The sequence below is a fragment of the Aethalodelphis obliquidens genome, unplaced genomic scaffold (assembly GCF_003676395.1).
Source record: "Aethalodelphis obliquidens isolate GAN/ISIS:26980383/991018 unplaced genomic scaffold, ASM367639v1 scaffold62, whole genome shotgun sequence".
Classification (NCBI taxonomy): Eukaryota; Metazoa; Chordata; class Mammalia; order Artiodactyla; family Delphinidae; genus Aethalodelphis; species Aethalodelphis obliquidens.
Window position 1 is genome coordinate 8,603,533 of NW_020838006.1, and position 21,742 is coordinate 8,625,274.

General features: G+C 46.7%; 1 protein-coding gene across 3 annotated transcripts in view; it reads left to right on the forward strand.

The window, feature by feature from the left end:
* Positions 1-21,742, forward strand: part of ITGA9 (integrin subunit alpha 9) — a 353,650-nt gene that overhangs the window by 40,739 nt on the left and 291,169 nt on the right. For all 3 annotated transcript variants that reach the window (XR_003429002.1, XM_027088159.1, XM_027088160.1), the window contains exons 5-9: positions 3,566-3,633; positions 9,313-9,442; positions 12,013-12,098; positions 14,757-14,825; positions 19,790-19,927. Coding sequence is in view for 2 of the 3 variants with exons in the window: in XM_027088159.1 (XP_026943960.1) it covers positions 3,566-3,633; positions 9,313-9,442; positions 12,013-12,098; positions 14,757-14,825; positions 19,790-19,927 (491 nt within the window). In the remaining variant the exon portion in view is untranslated. The remainder of the gene's footprint in view (positions 1-3,565; positions 3,634-9,312; positions 9,443-12,012; positions 12,099-14,756; positions 14,826-19,789; positions 19,928-21,742) is intronic.

The window sequence follows — 21,742 nt, forward strand, 5'->3', positions numbered from 1 at the left end:
GCCTGGGCCCTAAGGGCCACCACTGCACCCTGAGATGCCAGTTTACCTGTTGTGTGGCCTTGTTCACTTTACAAAGTCTTTCTTAGATCACTTCTCACTTAATCAGGATTTTTTGAATATCTGGTAGGCCAGCACAATGTGGATGTTTGATTTTTACTGGAAAGGAGCAGGCCAGGCACAGAACTTGACTTGGGGTTTGGGTGGCTGTGCTCGCACAATGGTGCTGAGTCTTACGATGTGGTTGATCAGGAATAGCTTTGAAGTGTTCTGTGAAGCCTGCTCACGTCACTTCTTCACAGGAGTTTGGCTTTTAGAAGAAGAGCACTTTGTACCAGGAGGGCCAGGCTTGGACACAGGCTCAGTGTCTCCCAGCGTGGGCTGTCCCATCTGTGTCCTCAGATCTTTGAGGACAGTCCGTGAAGGATCATGCCAGGGGGTGGGCAGGGATTAAAGAACCGGTTCTGAATATTCTGTGCAGTTTCTCTTGAGGCCCAAGAGGGAGATGGAATTGCCCAAGGCAGAATCAGTCAACCTAGGTTTGGGAAGCCCAGAAAAATCCATCCTGTGTGTACTTGCCCTGCTCCAGTCACACCTACTTCCATCCTTAGGCCTCTGGGGTCAGTGATGCCACCGATTGGATTCCCAGGACACAAATCCTCTTCAAGCAAGCCTGGGGTGGAGGTCACAGAGCCTGATGGACTGGAGGACAGAGGGTAGGGCTGGGAGGTCAGGGGGCACAGAGGTCCAAGGAGAGCAAGTTGGAGAGTCCAGGTGCTCAGTGGCTGAAAGAATGTGCCAGATCCTCTTGCATCTCCGCCTGGGGCCTCGGGTCTGGGCACGGATGGCAGCGCCCACACCTTCCCTCAGCAAAGCCTCACCTGCACACACTGTACCTTACACTGGGCTGGTGTTGGGGGCACTGAGATGGGTGAACTCATCTCGGTGTTGAATAAACTATGTGATGAACAAACACATTTTGAGATGGGGAGAGGGTATCACTTACCTTTACCTACAAGGTCACTTGGGCACAGAAGCTGAGGAGGGGTTCTGGAAGGCTGTGGAATGTGAAATGTCAGATACACATACCAGTGGAGCCTTCCTAGACTGGAGTTGCCACAGCTGCCCCCCAAAGTGTGTGGTGCTGTGGGGAGCGAGGAAGCATAGGACTGGATCCTGTTCCAGGTTGAAGGGGTTAATCAGAGTACAGGCATTTCTGGGCAGTCATAACATGGCCTGTCCTCTCAGGAGCCATGGGTGCTTGTCAGGAGCCCCACGTGGTTTGATTCCTTGCTCTAGAGCAAGCTGCGAAGGCAGGTGTAGACCCTGGGGTTTCAGGAATGTCGGGGCCGGTGAGATGGTGACTGCTTCCCGTATGTGAGGCCCACAGACCTCGGAAGAGGCCATCCCAGGTTGGGGAGCCGGGCTGACCTCTGAACGGTGCCACGATGCCGGCTGAGTGCTGGTCAAAGGGCTTCCCCTGCGGTCCTTTGGCCTGGGGTGGGGTTGGGACCCTCCCAGCTCCCAGAATGGCTGTGGTCACCTCAGGAACCGGGGGCCTGCTCCTGGCTTAGCGCTCGCCAGCAGAGTGTGGGGATGGGGTAGAGAAAGACAAGTTTTCCCGTCTAGTTTTGGAGCCCCTGTCACAAAAGAGATCTTGGGACTGTTTTCTTTAAAACATGAAAGATTCCCACATAATTCCTATTCATGTCCTAAATTTATGAGGCTGAACTCGAGTGTCCTGCACTGTAGTTTCCTTCAGCTCGTGGGGGCTGAATTTCCTTTCTGTGTTTCATTTGTCTGAGACTTACAGTCGGGTCAGTGGGTGGATATGCTTTTCGCCAGACCTTCCACATTTAATATGACTGTTTGTTCCGGTTGGGACATTTTGACCCTTTTTGCCATTGTGCTATTTGATACAGGATTTACTAATTTTTATGGTTTCTTGCCATCGTACAATTTGATGCAGGATCTCTTTATGACTTCGCATAAGTCCCGCTCCTGGCCCTGGTGCAAGATTTTGCAGAGAAGTGTGTTCTACTGTCACTGGGTTGCTTTCTGGCAGGGCTGTGAGTTCTCTTTGTAATAACAGGACAAGGTAGGAGGAACTGATTTAGCCCTCCCCTGGAAGAGGAGTAACTCCATTGACATTCTGTTGTAATTTAGCAGTTGGTTAATGGCCACTTACTGGAGAATGTTACCAGGCTCTGCAGTGAGTGTTGTTAGAAAATGAATTCCTCTGTGTATTTCCCCAGGGCCCTTCTGCTTCTCCTCCAGGACATAACTCTGGAACCACAGGAAGTGGCACTGTGTTGCAATCACAGCTTCACTGTTCCTTTGTATTATTTATTTTGTGTTTCAGAATTAAGTATATTGCTTTTAATGGAACCAGAGACTTGTCAGGAGCCCAGGGGGTGACATGGGGGTCACTGGGTCATTTTACTGGGTCTCTTGGACCTGAAGGTGCCCAGAGGCAGCCGTGAGCCTCTGTCTAGCAATGTCAGTTTCACATGTAATTAGAGTCACCTAAGCTGAACATAACTCCATCTCCATGCCTTTACCCATGTCATTATTTCACATGGCTTGTCACCTTCTGGGTTTTGTGTAATCACTCACTGCAAAACCTTTGATCAGCCACAGAGGTGAAAGAATGTGAATTTCTGAGTCTGCCGAACTTGGATAGAATTCTGGCTTTGTGACCTCGGACGAATCACTTGAACTCTCTGAGCCTCAGGGGTTTTACCTGTTAATAAATGGTGATGATCCCTCCCAGGGATGAGGGATTGATGAAATGGTGAGTGGGCACAGCTGACACAGTGCCCAGAACATGCTAAACTTAAAATGCCAACTGAAATATGAAACAGTAGCAACAGAGTTCCCGTTTGTTGGGTCGGAGTATTAGGAGCTGAGGGACAGGTGGGGGAAGAGAACTTATCTTGTTGTTTTCTTTTGGATCCATTTGTGGAGGGAGAAAGAGATCTCCCCTTTTCCTTCCACACAAGGAGGACAAGAGGTGTCAGTGATGGTGTCACCGTGCTCTGGGGCCAGTCCGGCGGAGTCCCCTCTTCCCACAGCCCCTGGGCTCTGAGGGCTAGTTTCTGGTCGCATGGTGGAAAGCATATTGCCTCCAGCTGGATGGAGTATCTTTTGGGGAGGCTTGGTCGTCTCCCAGGCGACTCCACACTGGGATGGCCACATCATTCCATCTCTGTGTCGTGTTTTCAGTTCTTTCTTCCTCCTGGGGCTTCCGTCCTTTCTGAAGTGAATGAGATAATTGTCACTGGCCTCCCACTTAATTACCGTGGCTGCTGCTTCTCCTTTCCCACATGCACAGAGGAAGCCCATCAGGGCACTTGGCAGCCTCACTACCTGATGGCACCAGAGCCTGGATTTTTGAGGTCTGGTGGATTCCTGAGACTTTTCTCTGCGCCCCAGTCTGGACGGCGTCCCTGGGCCGGGCCTGCGGCCGCACTCAAGAACATGCCCAGCATGCTCAGGCACTCCGCACACAACTGGCACACACTGATGAGGCTGTGGTTTGCTTCTCTTCCCTCCCCTCCCCCTCTAGAGTATAAGAAGAAGTATGGAGAGGAACATGGCTCCTGCCAGGCTGGGATAGCGGGCTTCTTCACTGAGGTGGGTATCACTCTTTGGGCCTTTCTCTTCTCTCATGGGTGTTCATTTCCTGCATGGCTTCCCATCATGTGGTAGATTAAAGTCCAAGCTCTGTGTCTTGGCCCATGGGCCTGACTTTCTCCTTCACTCATCAGAGGACAACCCAGAGCTGTGGGAGGGGATGGGACAGTGAGGGGGAGAAAAGGCCTATGACACCCACTGGTTTCAGCTGCTGCTGAATCATGCCAGATCCTTACTAGCATCATTATTACAGAGGTCCCCACGCATAGTGTTTTGTGCACAAGTGCACATTTCTGTAGGTGAGCTGCACAGTAGAGGAACTGCTGTGTCAGAAGCCCTTCAAAATGTGATTTTGACACATGCTGGCAAATTGCACTCCAGAAACATTTACCAGTTGACACTCTCCCCAGTTGTGTGTCATTGTCCCTATACCCTCTAACCAATACTTAAAATTTTTGTCATTAAAAAAATGACATTGTGTTTTAATGGCCCTTTACCTAATTATTAGTGCAGTTGAGTATCCTTTTCAAATATTGGCCATTTGTGTTTATTTTTTCTGGAAATTGCCTGTTTAAAGTTCTTTGCCCATTATTATGTTATTTTTTAACTGTTGTTTTACTGATTTTTAGGATCTTGTATTTTCAATAGTAATCTCATATCTCTTGAATGTGTTACAATATTTTTCACCAGTCTTTTACCTGATTTTTAAGTTTGCTTAATGGTGTCTTTACTATATGGGCATTGAACATTCATATTTGGTCAAATCTGTCAGTCTTTTTCTTTCGGGATTTTAGACCTCTCTGTTAGGAAGGTCATCCCCATCCTAAGATTATGAAATATTCACGTGTATTTTTTTCTGCCACTTTTATAGGTTAAAAAATATTTAAATCTTTAATCCATCTTAGATTTATGCGGGCAGACATTATACGGGAGAAATGAACTTCACTGTTTTCCTAAATGTGTGGTTGGTTCTTTTTTTTTAAAAATAAATTTTTTTATTTTATTTATTTTAAGTTTTTTGGCTGCATTGGGTCTTCGTTAATGTGCGCGGGCTTTCTCTAGTGGCGGCGAACCGGGGCTACTCTTCGTTATGGTGCGCGGGCTTCTTATTGTGGTGGCTTCTCTTGTTGCGGAGCATGGGCTTTAGGCGTGTGGGCTTCAGTAGTTGTGGCTTGCGGGCTCTAGAGTACAGGCTCAGTAGTTGTGGGGCATGGGCTTAGTTGCTCCACGGCATGTGGGATCTTCTGGAACCAGGGCTCGAACCTGTGTCCCCTGCACTGGCAGGTGGATTCTTTTTTTTTTTTTTGCGGTACACGGGCCTCTCACTGTTGTGGCCTCTCCTGTTGTGCACAGGCCCCAGACGCGCAGGCCCAGCGGCCATGGCTCACGGGCCTAGCCGCTCTGCGGCATGTGGGATCTTCCCGGACTGGGGCACGAACCCTTGTCCCCTGCATCGGCAGGCGGACTCTCAACCACTGCACCACCAGGGAAGCCTCGGCAGGCAGATTCTTAACCACTGCGCCACCAGGGAAGCCCTGGTTGGTTGTTCTGATACTGGTTTGTTAAATGTTTTCTTTGTCCCCATTGATTTGAGATACCATCCTGCCATATGCCAAGGTTACCCATCTTCCATCTCAGTAAGCATATAGAGGGTGTAATTTCTATGGCTGTTGTTCCTCCATTGAGATGTAGCAAGTATGACTCAATGCAGGAAGCAGCAGGGAACTGCTATAAGTTTACAGACACAGTGATGGCAGTGCCGTAAGAAAATCTATTTGGGCTTGTCTTGTGCCCAGGTGTCTGGAAGTGGGAGAGCCTGGAGGAGGCCAGGTTGGAGGCTGTGTTGTGGTGCAGCCACAAAGGGACAGGGCAGCCTATGGGATGTTTTAGGAATAAATATGATGAGGGGAGTCAGAAAGTATGAAGGCAGTATCAGTGGGCTGGGTGACCATAGGACTATGGCCACAGAGGACTGAGGCGGGGAGGAAGGAGGTTTTATGCCAGGTTTCTGGGGAACAGTGGTACCGGTGGAAAGGGGGCTGCCCAAGGAAGAATCCACTGGGAGAGGTAAACTGATGGGTCTGCTGTATACACATGCCATGTGAGGTGAGGGGATGGGACACTCACATAGATGTTTTTAGAATCCAGTCTTGATTTGGCCAATGCTAGTATGTTTCTGAGGGGACCGGGTATGCTTAGCATAGGGCCGGGGTTGGGGGACTCTGAGCAGAATGTCTCCTGTAGGCAATGGGAGGAGAAAGTCAAGTCATTGCAGAAATGAGAACTCATTGGAGATGTTGGTGGGGAGCTAGGGGAGAGGAAGAGTCCCTGGGAAGGGATGTCTCCAGCCAGAGAGGGAAGACGAGGGCACTGGGGCTGGGGGGAGGAGGAGGAGGAGGAAGGACAAGGGTGTGGAGGGGAACCCGGGGGGCCGTGCCAGCTCCGGATTACCAGAGGACCTGCTGGGACTCCAGAGCCTGAGGGAAGCAGGGTGCGGGCAGCAGTGGGGCTGGTGCGTGGAGCACTGCAGGGAGTCGGGGGGCAGTGAGCAGGAGGGCTCGGTCCTGAACCGGCCACTCGGGGCCTTGGTCTCTGCTTCAGTTCCCAGGCTTTTGGCCTCCCTAAACAGGAGGTCTTTGAACTCCCAGTCTCCCTCGTTTCTGGAACTTCAGCTGTTGGAGGCCGAGCAGGAAATATGGTTGAAGGGGTCAGGCAGCACTGTGCCCCTCTCTTGCCCTCCTGCTGACCTTGTTACTTGGGTTTGCCTTTGCTGGGAGCTGGACTGTCCCTGCACAGGGCGGACAGCTGCCTCCCAAGCTGGACGTAGTTCTGTGGCCTTCCGGTCATGGCCATGTTGCCCCAAACTACTCTGGCCCAAGGCGACTGCTTGACCTGAACGTCAGTGACCCTGGGGTTATCAAAGCTGTTTGAGTTATGGACACTGCATGAATTTTAGCCCAGCGTTGAGGACAAGGGAGAACTTCCCGGGAACATATTTATTTTTGTAGCCTAGGATAACAGAGGTAGATACTTCTAAGCAGCAAGAGAAGACTTGGCCCAACCCTGCTGGTGTCAGGGCACCACTGTGAGAGCCTGGGGACATCTGGGTGGAAATCCATCCGGCACAGACTTCTGTCACAGATTCTGAGGACTATTCTGCCCCCTGCTTGTGCCAACCTACAGGGCACAGAGAAAAGCCCCCCAGGCTCCTCTCAGGCAGCTCCAGGTACCCGTGTGCCTCAGGAGGTTCTGCCCCTTGCTAAAGGCCCATGCTGTTGATGGATGGAGTTTTGCACACATGATTTAGGCAGTGGTGGCCTTGGGCTTTTGGAGAAGCTTGCACTTCTGTGTGTTGCATTTGCATTGTCTGTTCCTGGGTGGTGAGGAGCCAAGCATTGATCACATTTTCCTGGCACTTGTGGACAGTGTCAAAAGGGCCCAGGCTGCAACCACAGCGGATGGAAAAAGCCAAATAGAAGGGAATTCCAGGGAGATGCTGTTTCCCTGCCCCCAGCCACAAGGGTCTCAGGCTGGGCCTCAGTTTACCTAGTTTGAACTGCAGGGAGAAGGGGGCATAAACAGTAAGAGGAGAGGGAAAGAAACCAAAAGCTGTTGGTTTTAAAGGTTTTTGAGGAGAGGGATGACCTTGTTTTATTCTCTTTGTAATGTTTGAGAGAGGGGATACAGCGATATGTTAGACATACATTTCTCGACTTTTATCCTGGATTAGTCTGAATCATCAGAAAACAACACGTCCACTACCTGGTGTCCCCAAGAGCCTTATAGGCCTCTGGTGGTGCTCAAAGCTTTGGCTCGTGAAGAGCTGCTGGTTACGGCTGGCACTGGGGATACTGCTCATTTTGTCTTTCTGTGCTCTTTGTGTTCGGGCACTGATTACAGCGTCCTTTCTGAGCTTAAGACCAAGGAGAAAGTCTCCCTTCTCTGATGATCATTTGTCTTTCTCATGCCCCTTCTAGAACCAGCACAGTCCCTTACACAGAACAGATGACTATAAGGGGAATGAATGAACGCACTGCCCATGTTTTCCCAAGGATGTGTCCTAAGTGCAGAAAGTGATATATTTTTATAAAACAGTGAGATACCCCTGAGGGTATCTGGTTTCTCATCCTCATAGCATCCTTGGAGATGGATTGGATCTCAGAAACTTAAAGTGAAGTGCTTCTCAATGGTCATTCTTGGTCCACACCTTCATGAATTATCAACAGCAAACCATTCAGGCAGGAGTCTGGTGGCTTTCCTTCCAGCCATGCTCACACCCTGTTCTTTGGTAAGGTTCTTACCGAATTGACCATAGAACATGTGTTGTTCAAAGTTTTGTCCTGATACTGCTGCTGCCACACACGTGCTCTCCTTTCTGTGTGGTCTGTCCTCCTCTCTCTGCTGTTCTATTAAGATGGCTCTGGCTTTTTCAGACATTTGCTCCCAGGGAATTCAGTGTCACTTTATGAAATGTCAACAGAAACTCAGAATTCTTAGGGCGGGATCTAGCCTCCAGGGACTTGTTGGAAACCAGCAGCTTCTGACAGTGGTGAGGCCAGCTCTGTAGAGAGGGGCCAGCCTGGAAGGATGTTTCTGAAGTATAACAGTGTGGGGACCCTAGAGGCCAAGAGTGGTGTGTGTGTGTCAGTAACAAGAGCATGACCTGTACAGTGTCCAGCATCTCCATGAGCCCAGAAGGCCTGTATCTTTGGGGTTTTTGTACAGCTGAGGGGTTTCCTCTAAAACTGCCTTTATTTTAACCCTTTTGGGTAAATTTTTTCTAAACATTCTGTACATTTCCTTGTTGCCTTACCCTGGGAATGTTTTACAAAGGGATTTGATTGATCTGTGGATCTGGTATAAGTAGGAGATGCTTAATAAATATTGTGGAGTGAAAAGTTAATGAATTTGTTAGAAAAATAATTTTTATTATTTCTTACTGCAGTGTAGATACTTTAGAAAATATAGATAATCAAAGAGAAGGGATTTCCTGTTGGGGAAGATTGGGGAAGGAAAGCCTCGATAATGTCTTTCTCTATTGGGCTTATTTCACTGAGCATAATGCCCTCCAAGTTCATCCATTTTGCTGCAAATGGCAAAATTTCATTCTTTTTTATGGCTGAGTCATATTCCGTTGTCTATATGTATCACATCTTCTCTATCTGTTCATCTGTGGATGGACACTTAGATTGCTTCCGTATATTGGCTATTATAAATAATGCTGCTATGAACATTGGGGTGCTTCCTGGGCCTGTTTTAATAGTAGTGCTGTGTCTTGCTGTCTGTGGTCTCTTCTCTCCCCAGTCCACATCTTTCCTGTAGTGGGCCTCTCTGCTCTCCTGTTTTCGTTGTTTTGACTTTGCAATGAGCCTTTAGTGGCCAGAAAACCCAGCTTCAGAACCATTCCTGAGAATGAGGACTGGAGGGGATTTCTCTGGAGTGTCAGTACATCTTCTTTATCCATTCATCTGTTGATGGACGCATAGGTTGCTTCCATATTTTGGCAATTGTAAATCATTATGAATATGAAATTTTTTTTATTGCTCAGGTGAAGAAATTTTCTGGTGTGGCATCTTTACTTAAATTACGAGTTCTTTGTTGTGATTGTGGGTCTCACCACACCGCCTTCTCCCCTCTTCAGTTTCCTTCCCTGTTTACCTTTGGGTTTCTCTTCCATAGGAGCTGGTGGTGATGGGTGCCCCAGGGTCATTTTATTGGGCTGGGACGGTCAAAGTGCTGAACCTCACAGATAACACCTATTTCAAACTAAATGATGAAGTGATCATGAACAGGAGGTACACCTACCTGGGTGAGTAGCTCAAGGAGGTGACAGGTAAGAAAGGGGAAGTGGGAGTGATTACCACCAAGCTTGCCAGTGATTGCTTTACTGGTGGAAAGAAGAGTTCGTTGGCTTTAACATCTGCTGTTCTACTTAGTTGCACTTTTAGCCAAGGGCACCACAACATTGAGCTCCACACATATCAGATAGAGAGAGGAGAACAAAAGACGGGACTGAATTAAAGCTGTGTGATTTAATTAAAAAACTGACAGGTGAACCTCCAAGGAAGCAAACATTTTCTTTTCCTATTTTAGCAATTACTCGGGTTCAGATGATTAGATACAAAACGAGTGTGAGAGAATCCTGTTTTTCCATGACTTTCCTTTGGATGAGGTCTCTGCTTTCTGGTCACAAAACTGGTTGCAGGTAGAAATAATAAGAACCAGAAATTAGCATGATGGATGGCAACCTAATCCTGAGGTTTAATTAAAGGCTCAGAAAAACTTATATTTTCTTAACCGTTTTAATCCTCTAGAAGGAAGGTAGACACAACTTAAGTTAGCAGCCACCAGGCCAGAATGACTCTGGACAAGACCATGCTTATTGGTGAACAGAGAGAGGCTGTCTTTACTTGTGTAAAAGACAATTTGACATGGCTCTTTTCTTTAATTCAGGCCCTAAATGCTGTAATTCTGGGCTGAAAATGAAGCTAAATTTAGCAAGGCCTAACGATGAGAAAACAATGTTCTTTCACACTCATTACGCTTAACTTAAATCTGGGGGAGTCCCTGACACGCTTTTTGTATGGAGATTTGCTTGTGAGTTGGAAGGAGGGACTGGCTGACGTGTCTTTTCCCCTCTAAGTCTTTTGCCCAGTAGCACCGACTGTGATACCTTTACTCAGAGTCTTTGGGGTGTTTGCTGCTCTGCACGCCCAGCTCCTTAAATGCTGTCATTTATTGGGGACTTACTCCATGCCAGGCTCTGCATGTGAAAGAAACCGAGGTACAAAGAAGTCATTTAACTTGCTGAGGTCCCATGGTTCATCAGTAGCAAAGTGGGGGTTTAAACCTGTGGTTTCTGAGCCCAGAGTCTAGGTGCCGAGCTGCCCACCTGTGTATGCTCTGCAGACAGCCCCGCCTGCTGGTGTGGACCCCTCGCTGGGCTGGGAGCACCTTGGAGGAGGGGAGTTTGTCTGACATTTCCAGGACTTGGTATAGTGTCTGGTGCAGAAGAGGGAGTCAACACATGTTTATTAGGTCAGAGAATGAAGAGAAGGCAGAAAACAACCCAGTTTGGACGTGGCTTTGGGGTCGATAGGTCCTCTGAGCCTCAGGGCCCGTGGCTCCTTCCTGTGTGCCAAGTAGAGGCCTTCATGCTGCGGGATTGCAAGACTCACTTGAAGCTCTGATGTCACTCATAATAGTCTTAGGGAACGTGAGCCTCCAGTCTGAGAGAAATCAGCCACCTGGTGAGTAAGAGTTGATCATAATATGACACCATTACAAAATGCAAGCAGCTTATGGTCATAACATTAGGATTTGAGGATGAGGAAAAGGTTTGTAGAATATACAGCAGCCTGTACAGGGTTTTTACTGCCGGCAGGGCTCTCAGAAAGCAGGAGACATTTAGACTAAGCTCAGACAACTTTTACCTTTGTTTCTAGATTCTTTCTGCGTCCGCGGATTCTTTGCTCCGTCATCCATCTATCCACCGACCCACTGTCAGCTTTTTTCTGGCTCTTCTTAGGAGTGGGTGTGCATAATGGTTCACGGCAAGGGATTTGGAGACACACAGATTGGATTTGAATCTTGCTGTGTGATCTTGGGTGTGTTGCTTACCCACATTTAGTCCCTGTTTCCATATCTGTGAAATAGAGTTGGGAGATTAAAAGAGACAGTGGCATCTGAAGACATGTGTAAGAATGTTCATAGCAGCTTTATTCACAATAAAGTTGAAATAACTGGAAACAACCTAAACGTCCAGCAATAGGAGAATAAAGACATTATGATATCATCATACAATGGAACATACTCATCCATAAAAAGAAACTAGTACCATACTCAACAGCATGGATGAACCTCACACAAGTTACGTTGAGGGAAGTTTGGAACAGGCACACGTAGTATATGGTGACAGAAATCAGGAGAGGGGTGACCCGTGCAGGGGGAGGGTAGTGACTGGGAGAGGGAATGAGGGAATGTTTTGGGCTCGTGGTTCTGTGGTTATAGTCACTCTGGCTGGTGATGTCCATGTGTACACACTTGTTAAATTCTACACTTTAGATGTGTGTACTTTACTGTATGAAAATTGTATCTCAAAAAGGAAAAAATAGATGTGGAGTATTTAGCACAGCACCTGTTCCAAAGAGGACACTCAGAAAGCACTCTTTCCTGCCCTGGAGTCCTTGTGAACATGTCTTTTTGTGAGATGAGCCATTCCAGCGTGAGAAGACTGACAGCTGCCATTTATTCCCTGATAATTTATGTTCCAAGAATAACTGGATCATAATTGTCCAGATAAGGGATGCTTGAGAAGCATTGTCCTCTGATGGATCTTCTTTCTCCGCCCCTTCCTTGGTTTCTCCCCATCTTCTGCAGGTTATGCAGTTACTGCTGGACACTTTTCTCATGTGTCCACCACCGATGTGGTAGGAGGTGCCCCTCAGGACGAAGGCATTGGGAAGGTGAGGAGCAAAGTCTACGGAATAGCACGGGGTCAGATGGGGGGAGCATGCTGCCGCTCTTTTCGAGGTTTGTCAATTCACTTTGATGTGAACATTCTCCTGGGCGGCTGGCAGGTAAATGATGAAATATTGAGGAATCATCTGTTCATCTCCAACAGCCTCTTTTGAGAATTTACTTTGAAAGCTTCATCTGAGTATGAATACTATTCCCAGACCTCTCCATTCTCTGCACTTTGTCATCTGAGAATGTTTTTCATGGCTGATGCTGTGTGTGTGAGAGATGATTAAGATTGACCCGTGGTATTGTGCCATTCTCCAAAGGAAGGGTGTCCAGCGCTACCCAACTTCAAACCCTCCCCTCTCCCAAATCCTTTCCAAGTTTGACTTAATGGAACCAGGTCTAATCCCAGATATCTTTGGGGCCTTTTTATTTATCTTTAGGCCTAGATTCTCACATTTTTTCCTCCAATGTTTTAGAAACAAGACCAATTCAGCCCAGAGGCTAGACTGGGAATATACGGGTCTCTTTCTCTAAAGTATCTGCCCAGAGTGTAGAAAAGACCCCATGGATCTAGGACCGTCAGAATCCCTTTGGGAATCATGGCATCTATGGGGCCTGAAATATGGAGGACTATGTTTGTTGGATCTTTAGCTCCAGGCTACAGGAAGTCCAGTTGAGTCGATCCAGATTAGTCAGGAATACGCATTTTAACAAGCTCCATAGTTTGTTTGATAGTTACGACTGAAGAGAGGAATGGTCTTTGGGTCAGAGCCCATAAGGGGTGGACCTTTGATAGAATCTGGCTATATCTCTGGGGGCTTGGAAAAGTGGATTCTGGAGAGGCCCAGACAGAGACCACTGGTAACTGGAGCGTTCGGCCAGGATGTCAGTCTGATCAGCGGACAAGGCGTGACTGCTGGGCATTCATGAGGGTCGTTTTCCTGGATCCTCCTGGGCAGGAGTTAGGAGTCAACACTCAGATTTCTGGAGCACATGCCTCCCTCCCTGTTAACACCGATGCTATTTTCCTTGAAAACGAAGCCACGGTAAAAACCCAGGGCCCTGAGCACAGGGGCGGTGTGCAGATGAACTCTGATAACTTCCAGCAAGGGATGAGTCTTTCCAAGTCACATGAATTCCTCTGTGTGGTGGAGGGACAGAGCCAAGGGCTGTCCCCACATTGATAATCTCTTCTGGGGGAGGAGCTGCGTGTGGCCAGGCATCTCTGTAGCCGGTAAACACGCCTACCTCCCAATTCACAGCAGTGTGGATGCCTCAGTGCTGCTGACAGCAGCTTTGTTTTGTTTTAAATCACCAGTTACAGAAAACTTGATCTAATTGTCTTCTCTTCAGGTGGTTGGGATAACTGTATAGTCCCTGTCAAGCCTTAGGATGAGAATGGTACTTAAAACGGATAGAGCCAGGCAGAGGGCACCCTGGATCTAGTTAACAAAGATGAACATAAAAATGCTGCTTTCAGCTGGAACCCCTGAGAGGTGCTGGGGAGACTGGTCATAGTCGGCAAAGTTGCTGACGGTTCCACATTGCCAGGCATGGGAGGTGGTACAGACTTGCTTCCCAAGGACCCCAGGATGGCTCTCTGGCCTTCAGGATCTTGGTGGTTATAGTTTCCGGTATTGGGGCAGGAAAGCATTCACACTAAGATGGTGATTCCTGACCCCATGGGAGGCTCCCTGACACTGGTTCTCATGGGACACTCACTCTTCCCTTAAGATGCAACTTGAAAAAGAACTTCCACACTCATTTCATTTAGGAAGTTCTACACAAACAGTCCTTTCTGTGGTAGAGATTCATGGTGTAAATGCACAGGCTAAAGTCTTTGAAAGGTCCCCAGTAAAGGAATTTATTTAATGTTTAACTCTGGCATTTTGCAAACTAAACTCATATTTACCCAAGCAGATCTCATGACACTAACGTTCTGTGGAATCACTTTGTCTAAAATGCTCACGTCCATCCCTTCTCTTACACAGTTGGCCCTCCCTACCTGCGGGTTTCCACATCTGTGGATTCAAACAAACATGGATGGAAAATATTTGGGGAAAAAAATTCTAGAAAGTTCTAAAAGCAAATCTTGAATTTGCCACGCAACTATTTATATAGCATTTACACTGTATTTACAACTGTTTACATAGTATTTACATTGTGTTAGATAGTCTAAGTAATGTAGGGATGATTGCCTAGGTTATATGCAAACACTACGCCATTTTACTTAAGGGACTTGAGCATCTGTGGATTTTGCTATCCTGGGGGTCCTGGAACCAATCCCCCACAGACGCCAAGGGATGACTGTATTGTGATACCTGCTAAAGCTCTAACTAATAGGAAGGAAGGAAGTGTTTCGAGGAAGAAAATCCTTTTCCCAGGAGTTGACTTTTTGGTAGTAATTTGGAAGCTCCTTAGGTCTTACCGGGCGTGACTCCCGTAAACAGTGTGGCTCAGGAGGCATGGAGGTGATTTCTGCCTCAGGATTGAAGGACAGTTTCTTTGCAGAGTGCGTGAAATGATTTGTCATCAGCTAGTGTAGGCACATCTGCATGTGTCTGGTCAGGCATTTACATAGAACTCCCAGAAGGATGCTGATAAATATCTTTGGTCATTGCTTCCATCTTAACTGGATTTTTTTTTTCCTTCCATAGGTTTATATTTTTAGAGCTGACCGAAGATCAGGCACCTTAATTAAGATTTTTCAGGCATCAGGTAAAAAGGTGAGATCCTTGGGATTAGTGTCTTGTTTGTTTGTTTGTTTGTTTGAGAGATGTCATCATGTGGGAATCAGTTCTTACTTTTTAGAATATTGGTTTAAAGGCCCATCTGTGCCCTACATTTACATGGCATGTTCAGTTGCCTGTTGGAGCCATTACCTTCTCAGCATTGTGTGTGACCTGCAGATTCCTGGGATTCATGCGTGCTGAGACGGGGAGCGAGATGAGTTTGTACACAGCCAAGTTACAGCACAGAGGTCTAAAAGGTTATCCACGGTTCAGATACTCATCAAAATGACTATGTGCTCTGTTTCTTTCTGCCTTTATCTTTCTGCCTCTCTGTCCCTCTCCGTCTGTCTTTCTCCCAGCTCCAGAGAGATAAGGCATTGTTGAGTACAGATACATGACCGATTACTTTCAAAGGAGGCAGGCAGATAGATGGTTCTCACTCTCCCTATCTCACCAACCCGAAGCCGCCCCTCCTGCTTACATCCCAAGCCCTCTGCCACCATCGCCATGGGAACTGTTGCCACACAAAAAACAGATATCACCCGGTTCCTTTTAGAACTTTGAAATAGAAATAGCTGGGGAAGGCTGCCCTGAAATTAGTCCTGGGCAAGGTTTATCTGCCTGTGCCATCTTATTATCCTTACCCTATTGCTAATTCTCCATTTCCTGCAAGTTTCCATTATATTGCATTGTAGTCTGAAATTAAGCCAGGTAGAGATTCCTTTGATTAATACACACCATTTTTCATGGGCTTATCAGTGGTGCACACCTTGGCATGGCTTCGATTGGCAGGATTATTTGGTAAGATTGGCCACTCTAAGAGGAGACAAGTTTAGGTGGGGATGTGAAGGGGGTGATTTGAAGAGTTGTCTTGGTAGAGGCCTTAGTGAGCTCGGGGAAGAAGAACAGGACTTGGGACTTGGGAGGGAGATTTGAGGAGATAGGTAAAATTGCCTTCTGACATTCTCCTACCATCACACTAAGAAGAGGGGGAAAAAATGATGTTTCCATCCTGGGTGGGCCATGTGCCCCAGTTCAGGTCCTGCTGTGTTAGACCTGCCTCATGCCAGCCTGGCACCACTGCATATTGTTCTGATGGGGAGTTATAGTCTGAGTTCCAAAAATCCCACTCAAGTAGAGCTTTTTGCAGTTTTAACAACCATCATGTGTATTTTTAGTATATAACTGTCATAACCTTTTCAATAAAAAATACATCACCAAACTCAGTTTTGTGAGGTTTTCCCTGAGGGCAGCTCTGCATTCCCCCCGCCCCCGGGAACTATGCAAGCCTGTGTTATTTTAACATTTCCAAAACCCCAAAGCAACAACACTGGAAGAAGACTGTGAGCAATTCTGCAAAAAAGGATTTCCAAGCACCTCTAAAGTTAGAAAATAAATAACCCCGTGCCATTTCTGAGAAAGAGTCCCAAAGAGCAAGTAGGGTGTAAATGCTGCTAAGCCTAACATTTTAGCTCTTTATCCAAAAAAAATAAATGGGTGAGTTTTCCTGTGGAAAACCCTCCCTCCCTCTGCTACCCTTCCAATGTACTTCGGCTTGACAGCATGAAATTAACCCCCCCCAGCTTTATTGAGATATAATTGATATATAACACGTTTAAGGTGTACAGTGTGATGACTTGGTACATGTATATATTGTGAAATGATGACCACACTGAGGTTCGCTAACACATCTATCTTATGTAACTACTATTTTTTTGAGGGAGTCTTTAAAGTGAATTGTGGGGCTTAAACACACTTATCACCCTATTTTTTTTTAAATTTATTTCTTTTTTTTTTGCTGCACTTTGTGGTATGCGGGATCTTAGTTCCCCAAGCAGGGATCAAACCCATGCTCCCTGCAGTACGAGTATGGAGTCCTAACCACTGGACCACCAGGGAAGTCCCTATCACCCTATTTTTAGAATATTTTCATGTTCAGCTATCACCGTGCCTCCCTCCTGCTTCCTGTGTCCCCACCTCCACTGCCCGCTGCCTGTGCCCAGGACAGGCCCAGCTGATGCTGGTCATCCTGGTGTAAACAACAGTCTATAATTGAGCCCTTTCACTTTCCCAGAACCCTCCCTGTTTGGATGATAGCTTTCATGGCTACCCATCTGTGTCTGGGTCATGGGCAGGTTTGGGGGAGCAGATTTGAGAGTGGGTGACGTGAGAGGGAAAGGTTTGAGAATCTGCTTTTCCAAATTTCCCGAGGACATGATGACGTGGGTTCCAGCACAGACCAACCTGCAGGTCAGCTTGAGTGTCCTCATTATGACACGACAGGGCTCCCTGAAGAGGAGACCATGGGCCAGCTGTCTCACCTCCCAGCTCCAGAGCTGCCATTCATTTTCCTTGGGGCTTTTCTCGCCCTCACCTTGAACCATTGTAACATATGTCCTTCACTCTACCATCTTGTTTCACCATCTTCCAACTTTGCCCCCGTCATCATCTTTCTGATTACTCTCTTTAGACATCTTATTCTGCTTGTGCCAGAAGAAATGAGAAATTCTTGTCCCACTGACTTCTCCATTATTTCAGTGGGAAAGGACATGACCCTAGGCTTTCAAAGGATGCCTTTGCTTTACCCCTGTGTCCAGAGCCACACATAGAGGAGGGTTCTGACTCAGGAAACCCCTGACCCACTTCTGCTTCCGTGTGGCCAGAATCTGGTCAGAGAGTTCTGTCTCCTGGCCATAAGAGAGACAAAACCCCAAATGGTTCTGGTCTTTACTGGTTGACATCCTTCGTATAGTGCACGTAAGAAATCACCAATACATGTGCAATTCCACTGCTATGACATGTGTCCTCATATTTCCAGGGTGATGGGAGAGCTCTGATCAAGGAACACTCACCCCAAAGCATGTCGTTGCCCTATCGAAGTTTCATTGCAATAATTGAGTATGTGAAGTGTTTATATGTAAAAACTTAGATAGGAAACTTCACGTCCGGGGATTTCTGATTGAACACTGACGAAGATGCCAAGTTAAATAGACCATTGGAATGAAACAAATAGTTCCCCTGGGACTCAGCCAGAGAGAACAGCCAGCAGCTTCGGTCTTCAGGGCCTTGCCTGGGTCTTAGCGGTTTCTTTTACTAAAGTCAAGATAGAGACATTGGCAAGGCCACTGAATTGGTGACTGTCAGCTGGTTTCTGCCCACCCCCCACCCCATGATTCTGAAACTTCCCCGTGCCCTTCTCCCTTGGGAAGGGGGCAGGTGGGGATGGGGGTTGGGTGGAAGTGACCTCGGCACGTGACTGGGAGGGACTTGAGTCCATTCCCAGGCTGAGCTGCAGGAAATAGACCAAAGTACCCTCCACCTCTCTCAAACTCCCCTGGGTTAGCTACCAACAAACAGCAAAAGAAAATGCTTGTTCATGTCTGTAAAACCAGAGCCCTTCTATTTGAAAACATTTATTTTAAAAGGATAGATTTTTTTTTTTTAATTAAAAACAGAGGTTGCCCACTGGCAGCCTTTGGAAAGGGTACAGCCTACAAAAATTTTCATTTGGCCTGCATGGTATGTTTGTTTATTATTTTTTAATATGAATTAGTTGTCAGCATTTTAAAAATAGGCAATTCAAATAAAATTTTAGAGCTTTGGTTTCTCTTGAAAAATGAGATGGTTGGCTTTTTCTGGGTCAGTCAGGAGTTGACTGCCCCTGGGTGGGGATTGCTCCTTTAGCTGGGTCTGTGGACTCTAGTTTGCTTCAGTCTCCATCATTCTCTATTGGTTCTTAGACACAGAAGCTGAGTGTCACTCGCCACCTGTAAGCATGCCCGCACTGTTGTCTGCTTTTTCCTTATACCTGTTATATCACCTGCCTGGATCCCATTGGATTGTGTTTAAGACCCCCAATTTAAAATAACAGGTACTAAGTCAGAGAAAGACAAAGCACATTATACCACTTATATGTGGACTCTAAAAAAATGATACAAATGAACTTATTTACAAAACAGAAATAGACTCACAGACATAGAAACCAAATTTAGGATACCAAAGGGGAAAGGTGGTGGCGGGAGGGATAAATTAGGAGTTTGAGATTAACAGAAACACATTACTATATATGAAATAGATAAACAACAAGGGCCTACTGTGTAGCACAGGGAACTATATTCAGTATCCTGATTGAATATAATTGAATATAATAATCGAATATATATTGAATATAGTAATAACATATAATGGGAAAGAATCTAAAAAAGTATGTATATATATTTATATATGGAAAAGAATTTTTTCAGATTCTTTTCCATATATATGTATACATATACATGTATAACTGAATCACTTTGCTGTATACCTGAAATAATACGTTGTAAATCAACTATACTTCAATTAAAAAAATAGTAAAAAATAAAATAACAGGTACTGAATTAAGCTATGATTAAGCCAATATAACCTGGCTGTTTTCCCTCATCCTCCAAACGGTCTTCTGAGTTGTACCTTTTTCTGTTACTTCAACTCACGCCTTCCTAACCAGTCTTCAGCTATGCCCAAGACTGGGCGAGGGTAATCTGTTTCCCATATAACATTTATTTTCATGCCTGCCTTGTATTGTGAAATTCCATATTCCTAACTTGCTTGGCCTTGTCAAATGTCTGATACACGAGGCACTTTTATTATGGCTGTAACCTATGTCTGCAGCCTCAGCTTGCATTTGTAAAAGCAGTACGTTGTTCTCCAGGGATCAGTCCATTTGTTTCCCCCTTGGTGGGGCTCCAAGCCAGTGAACGTGGGTCTCACTTTGACCGGGGGGCCCACGTGGCTGCCAGGAGGCCAGGGGAGCTGGGATCTCACCGTGCCCAGGCATTCTGGTTTCCAGGGTGGCATGGCTGGCACAGCCTCCGAGGGGCTTGGGAGCAGATGTTTGTCAGGCTGGGCATCTGGAGGAAGGCAGGGGCCTTGTGTGTGAGGACGGACACTGAACGCTTTGTTGCAACTTGACTTGGTTGCAGATGGGCTCTTACTTCGGCTCCTCCTTATGTGCAGTTGACCTGAACGTGGACGGCCTCTCTGACCTGCTCGTGGGGGCCCCCATGTTTTCTGAGATCAGGGACGAAGGGCAGGTCACTGTCTACATCAACAGAGGAAACGTGAGTACAGAGCTGGGCAACATGTGGACAGGGTGTGGGAGAGGGATGTTGGCCCAGGGGAGTAGTGACTGAGCCCCATCACCCAGAGGAGGTAAAAAGACACGCTTCTTACCTTCAGAAAGCTCCGTGTTCCATCAATGGAAAGTTATACTCAGTGTTATGACTGCAAACATACAGGGGTCCAGAAGAATCTTAATGACTAAAGTTGAGTGATTCCTATGTACCAGGAACTGTTTCTCCTGCTTCCTGTGAATGATTTCAGTGACATGTGCACGTGGTATCGGGGGTCCCCATTTTTCAGGTGAAAAAACTGAGGCTCAGAGAGGTTAAGTCACTTGCCCCAAATCACACAGATAAGAAGCAGTGGGGCTGGGATTTGAACATAGGCAAACTGGCTTTGGAGGTGGCATGCTTCATCTCTCTTATTTTGTCTCCTTGGGACTATATACACACCTGCCCACGGAGGCAGAGAAGCCTTCTCAGAGGACATGATGGCTGGGAGGAATCTTGAAGAAAAATGGGAGTTAGGTAGACAGGCGGGAGTGGGCTGGGAGCTGGGCAAGTGGATTGAGGTGTGAGGCAGTGGGACCATAGTTCAACGTGTTGGGACTGGGAAGAGTGGAGGGGGGCCACCCCAGTGGCCAAGGGCTATAGTCACGATGTCCCTTATTCTGCAGAACCATGAAAAGGATGTGGCCGAGTCAGAAAGATGTCTCTGCAGCACAGTGGAGGGTGGGTGGGGGCAGGGGCTGAGGGGCAGCAGTGCATCCGTGGGTGCAGGAGACCAATGAGAAAGTAGAATCTTTTCAGGATCTAGAAGAAAGAATATTCAACAAGAGGGAAATGGTTAAATGAATAAATCCTGTGACCACCAGCCTTTAGCTAACATGAGAAAATGTTTATGAGATAATCAGTGAAAAAGTAGGATAAAGACTGCAGGTACAAACAACCTTTAAAAATGTACAAAATACATAGAGAATGTTAATAGATCCCTCTAGGTGGTGATGCTTGGGTAGATATTTAGCTTTAGCTTTATCCAAACAGTGAGAATGTAATTCTTTCATAATCAAAAAAGTCAGTAAAAGTGTACTTTTAAGTGGTGACCAAGGTGTTAGTTATCCTGATCGGGAGGGGGTGGTGGTGTTTAGCTATTACTAGGTGGGCAGATGCCAGAAAGGGCAGTTATTTAAAGAGGAGCCGGGGAAGTTAGAGCCTTGAGCTTTCTTGGATGTTTGCAAACTCTTTGGGAAGGTGGATCTAAAACCTGGGAGGAAAGATGCTTCCTGGTACCTGTTGGAACAACTCATGGCACCTGCATCTGCACTGACCTTCCAGGAAGGGGGACAAGGCAGGTGAGGGGAGAAATGAGGTGGTCGTTATGGAGATGAGAACAGCCAGCATTCAGTAGCTGCTGGCCACCATATATGCAGGAGACTGCTGCGTTTGCATGGGTGTTAACTTGTCAGGCAATAAGGTGATCAGCCCAACAGCCCCAGGGCATGGAATCTTGGAGCAGGATAATCCCCCAGACCTTCTGCAGCAGCTGGCACCCACACATCCCACCCCCAGTCAATGTTTCTTAATGCCATGTGGTTACCCTAAGTACAAGGGTATTCTTACTTCTGTTGAATTTCATCTTATGTGATTAATGATTGCAGGGCAGTGTGCAGGAGTGGGAATAAATGATGACTTGCCTTTGAATCTTGGTGTCACCACTTACTAGCCTGTGTGATGTGGACAAATAGCTTGAAACCAGCAGCTCAGTTTCCTCATCTGTAAAGTGGGCAGAGTCATAAGGTCTTTCTTATAGAGTCA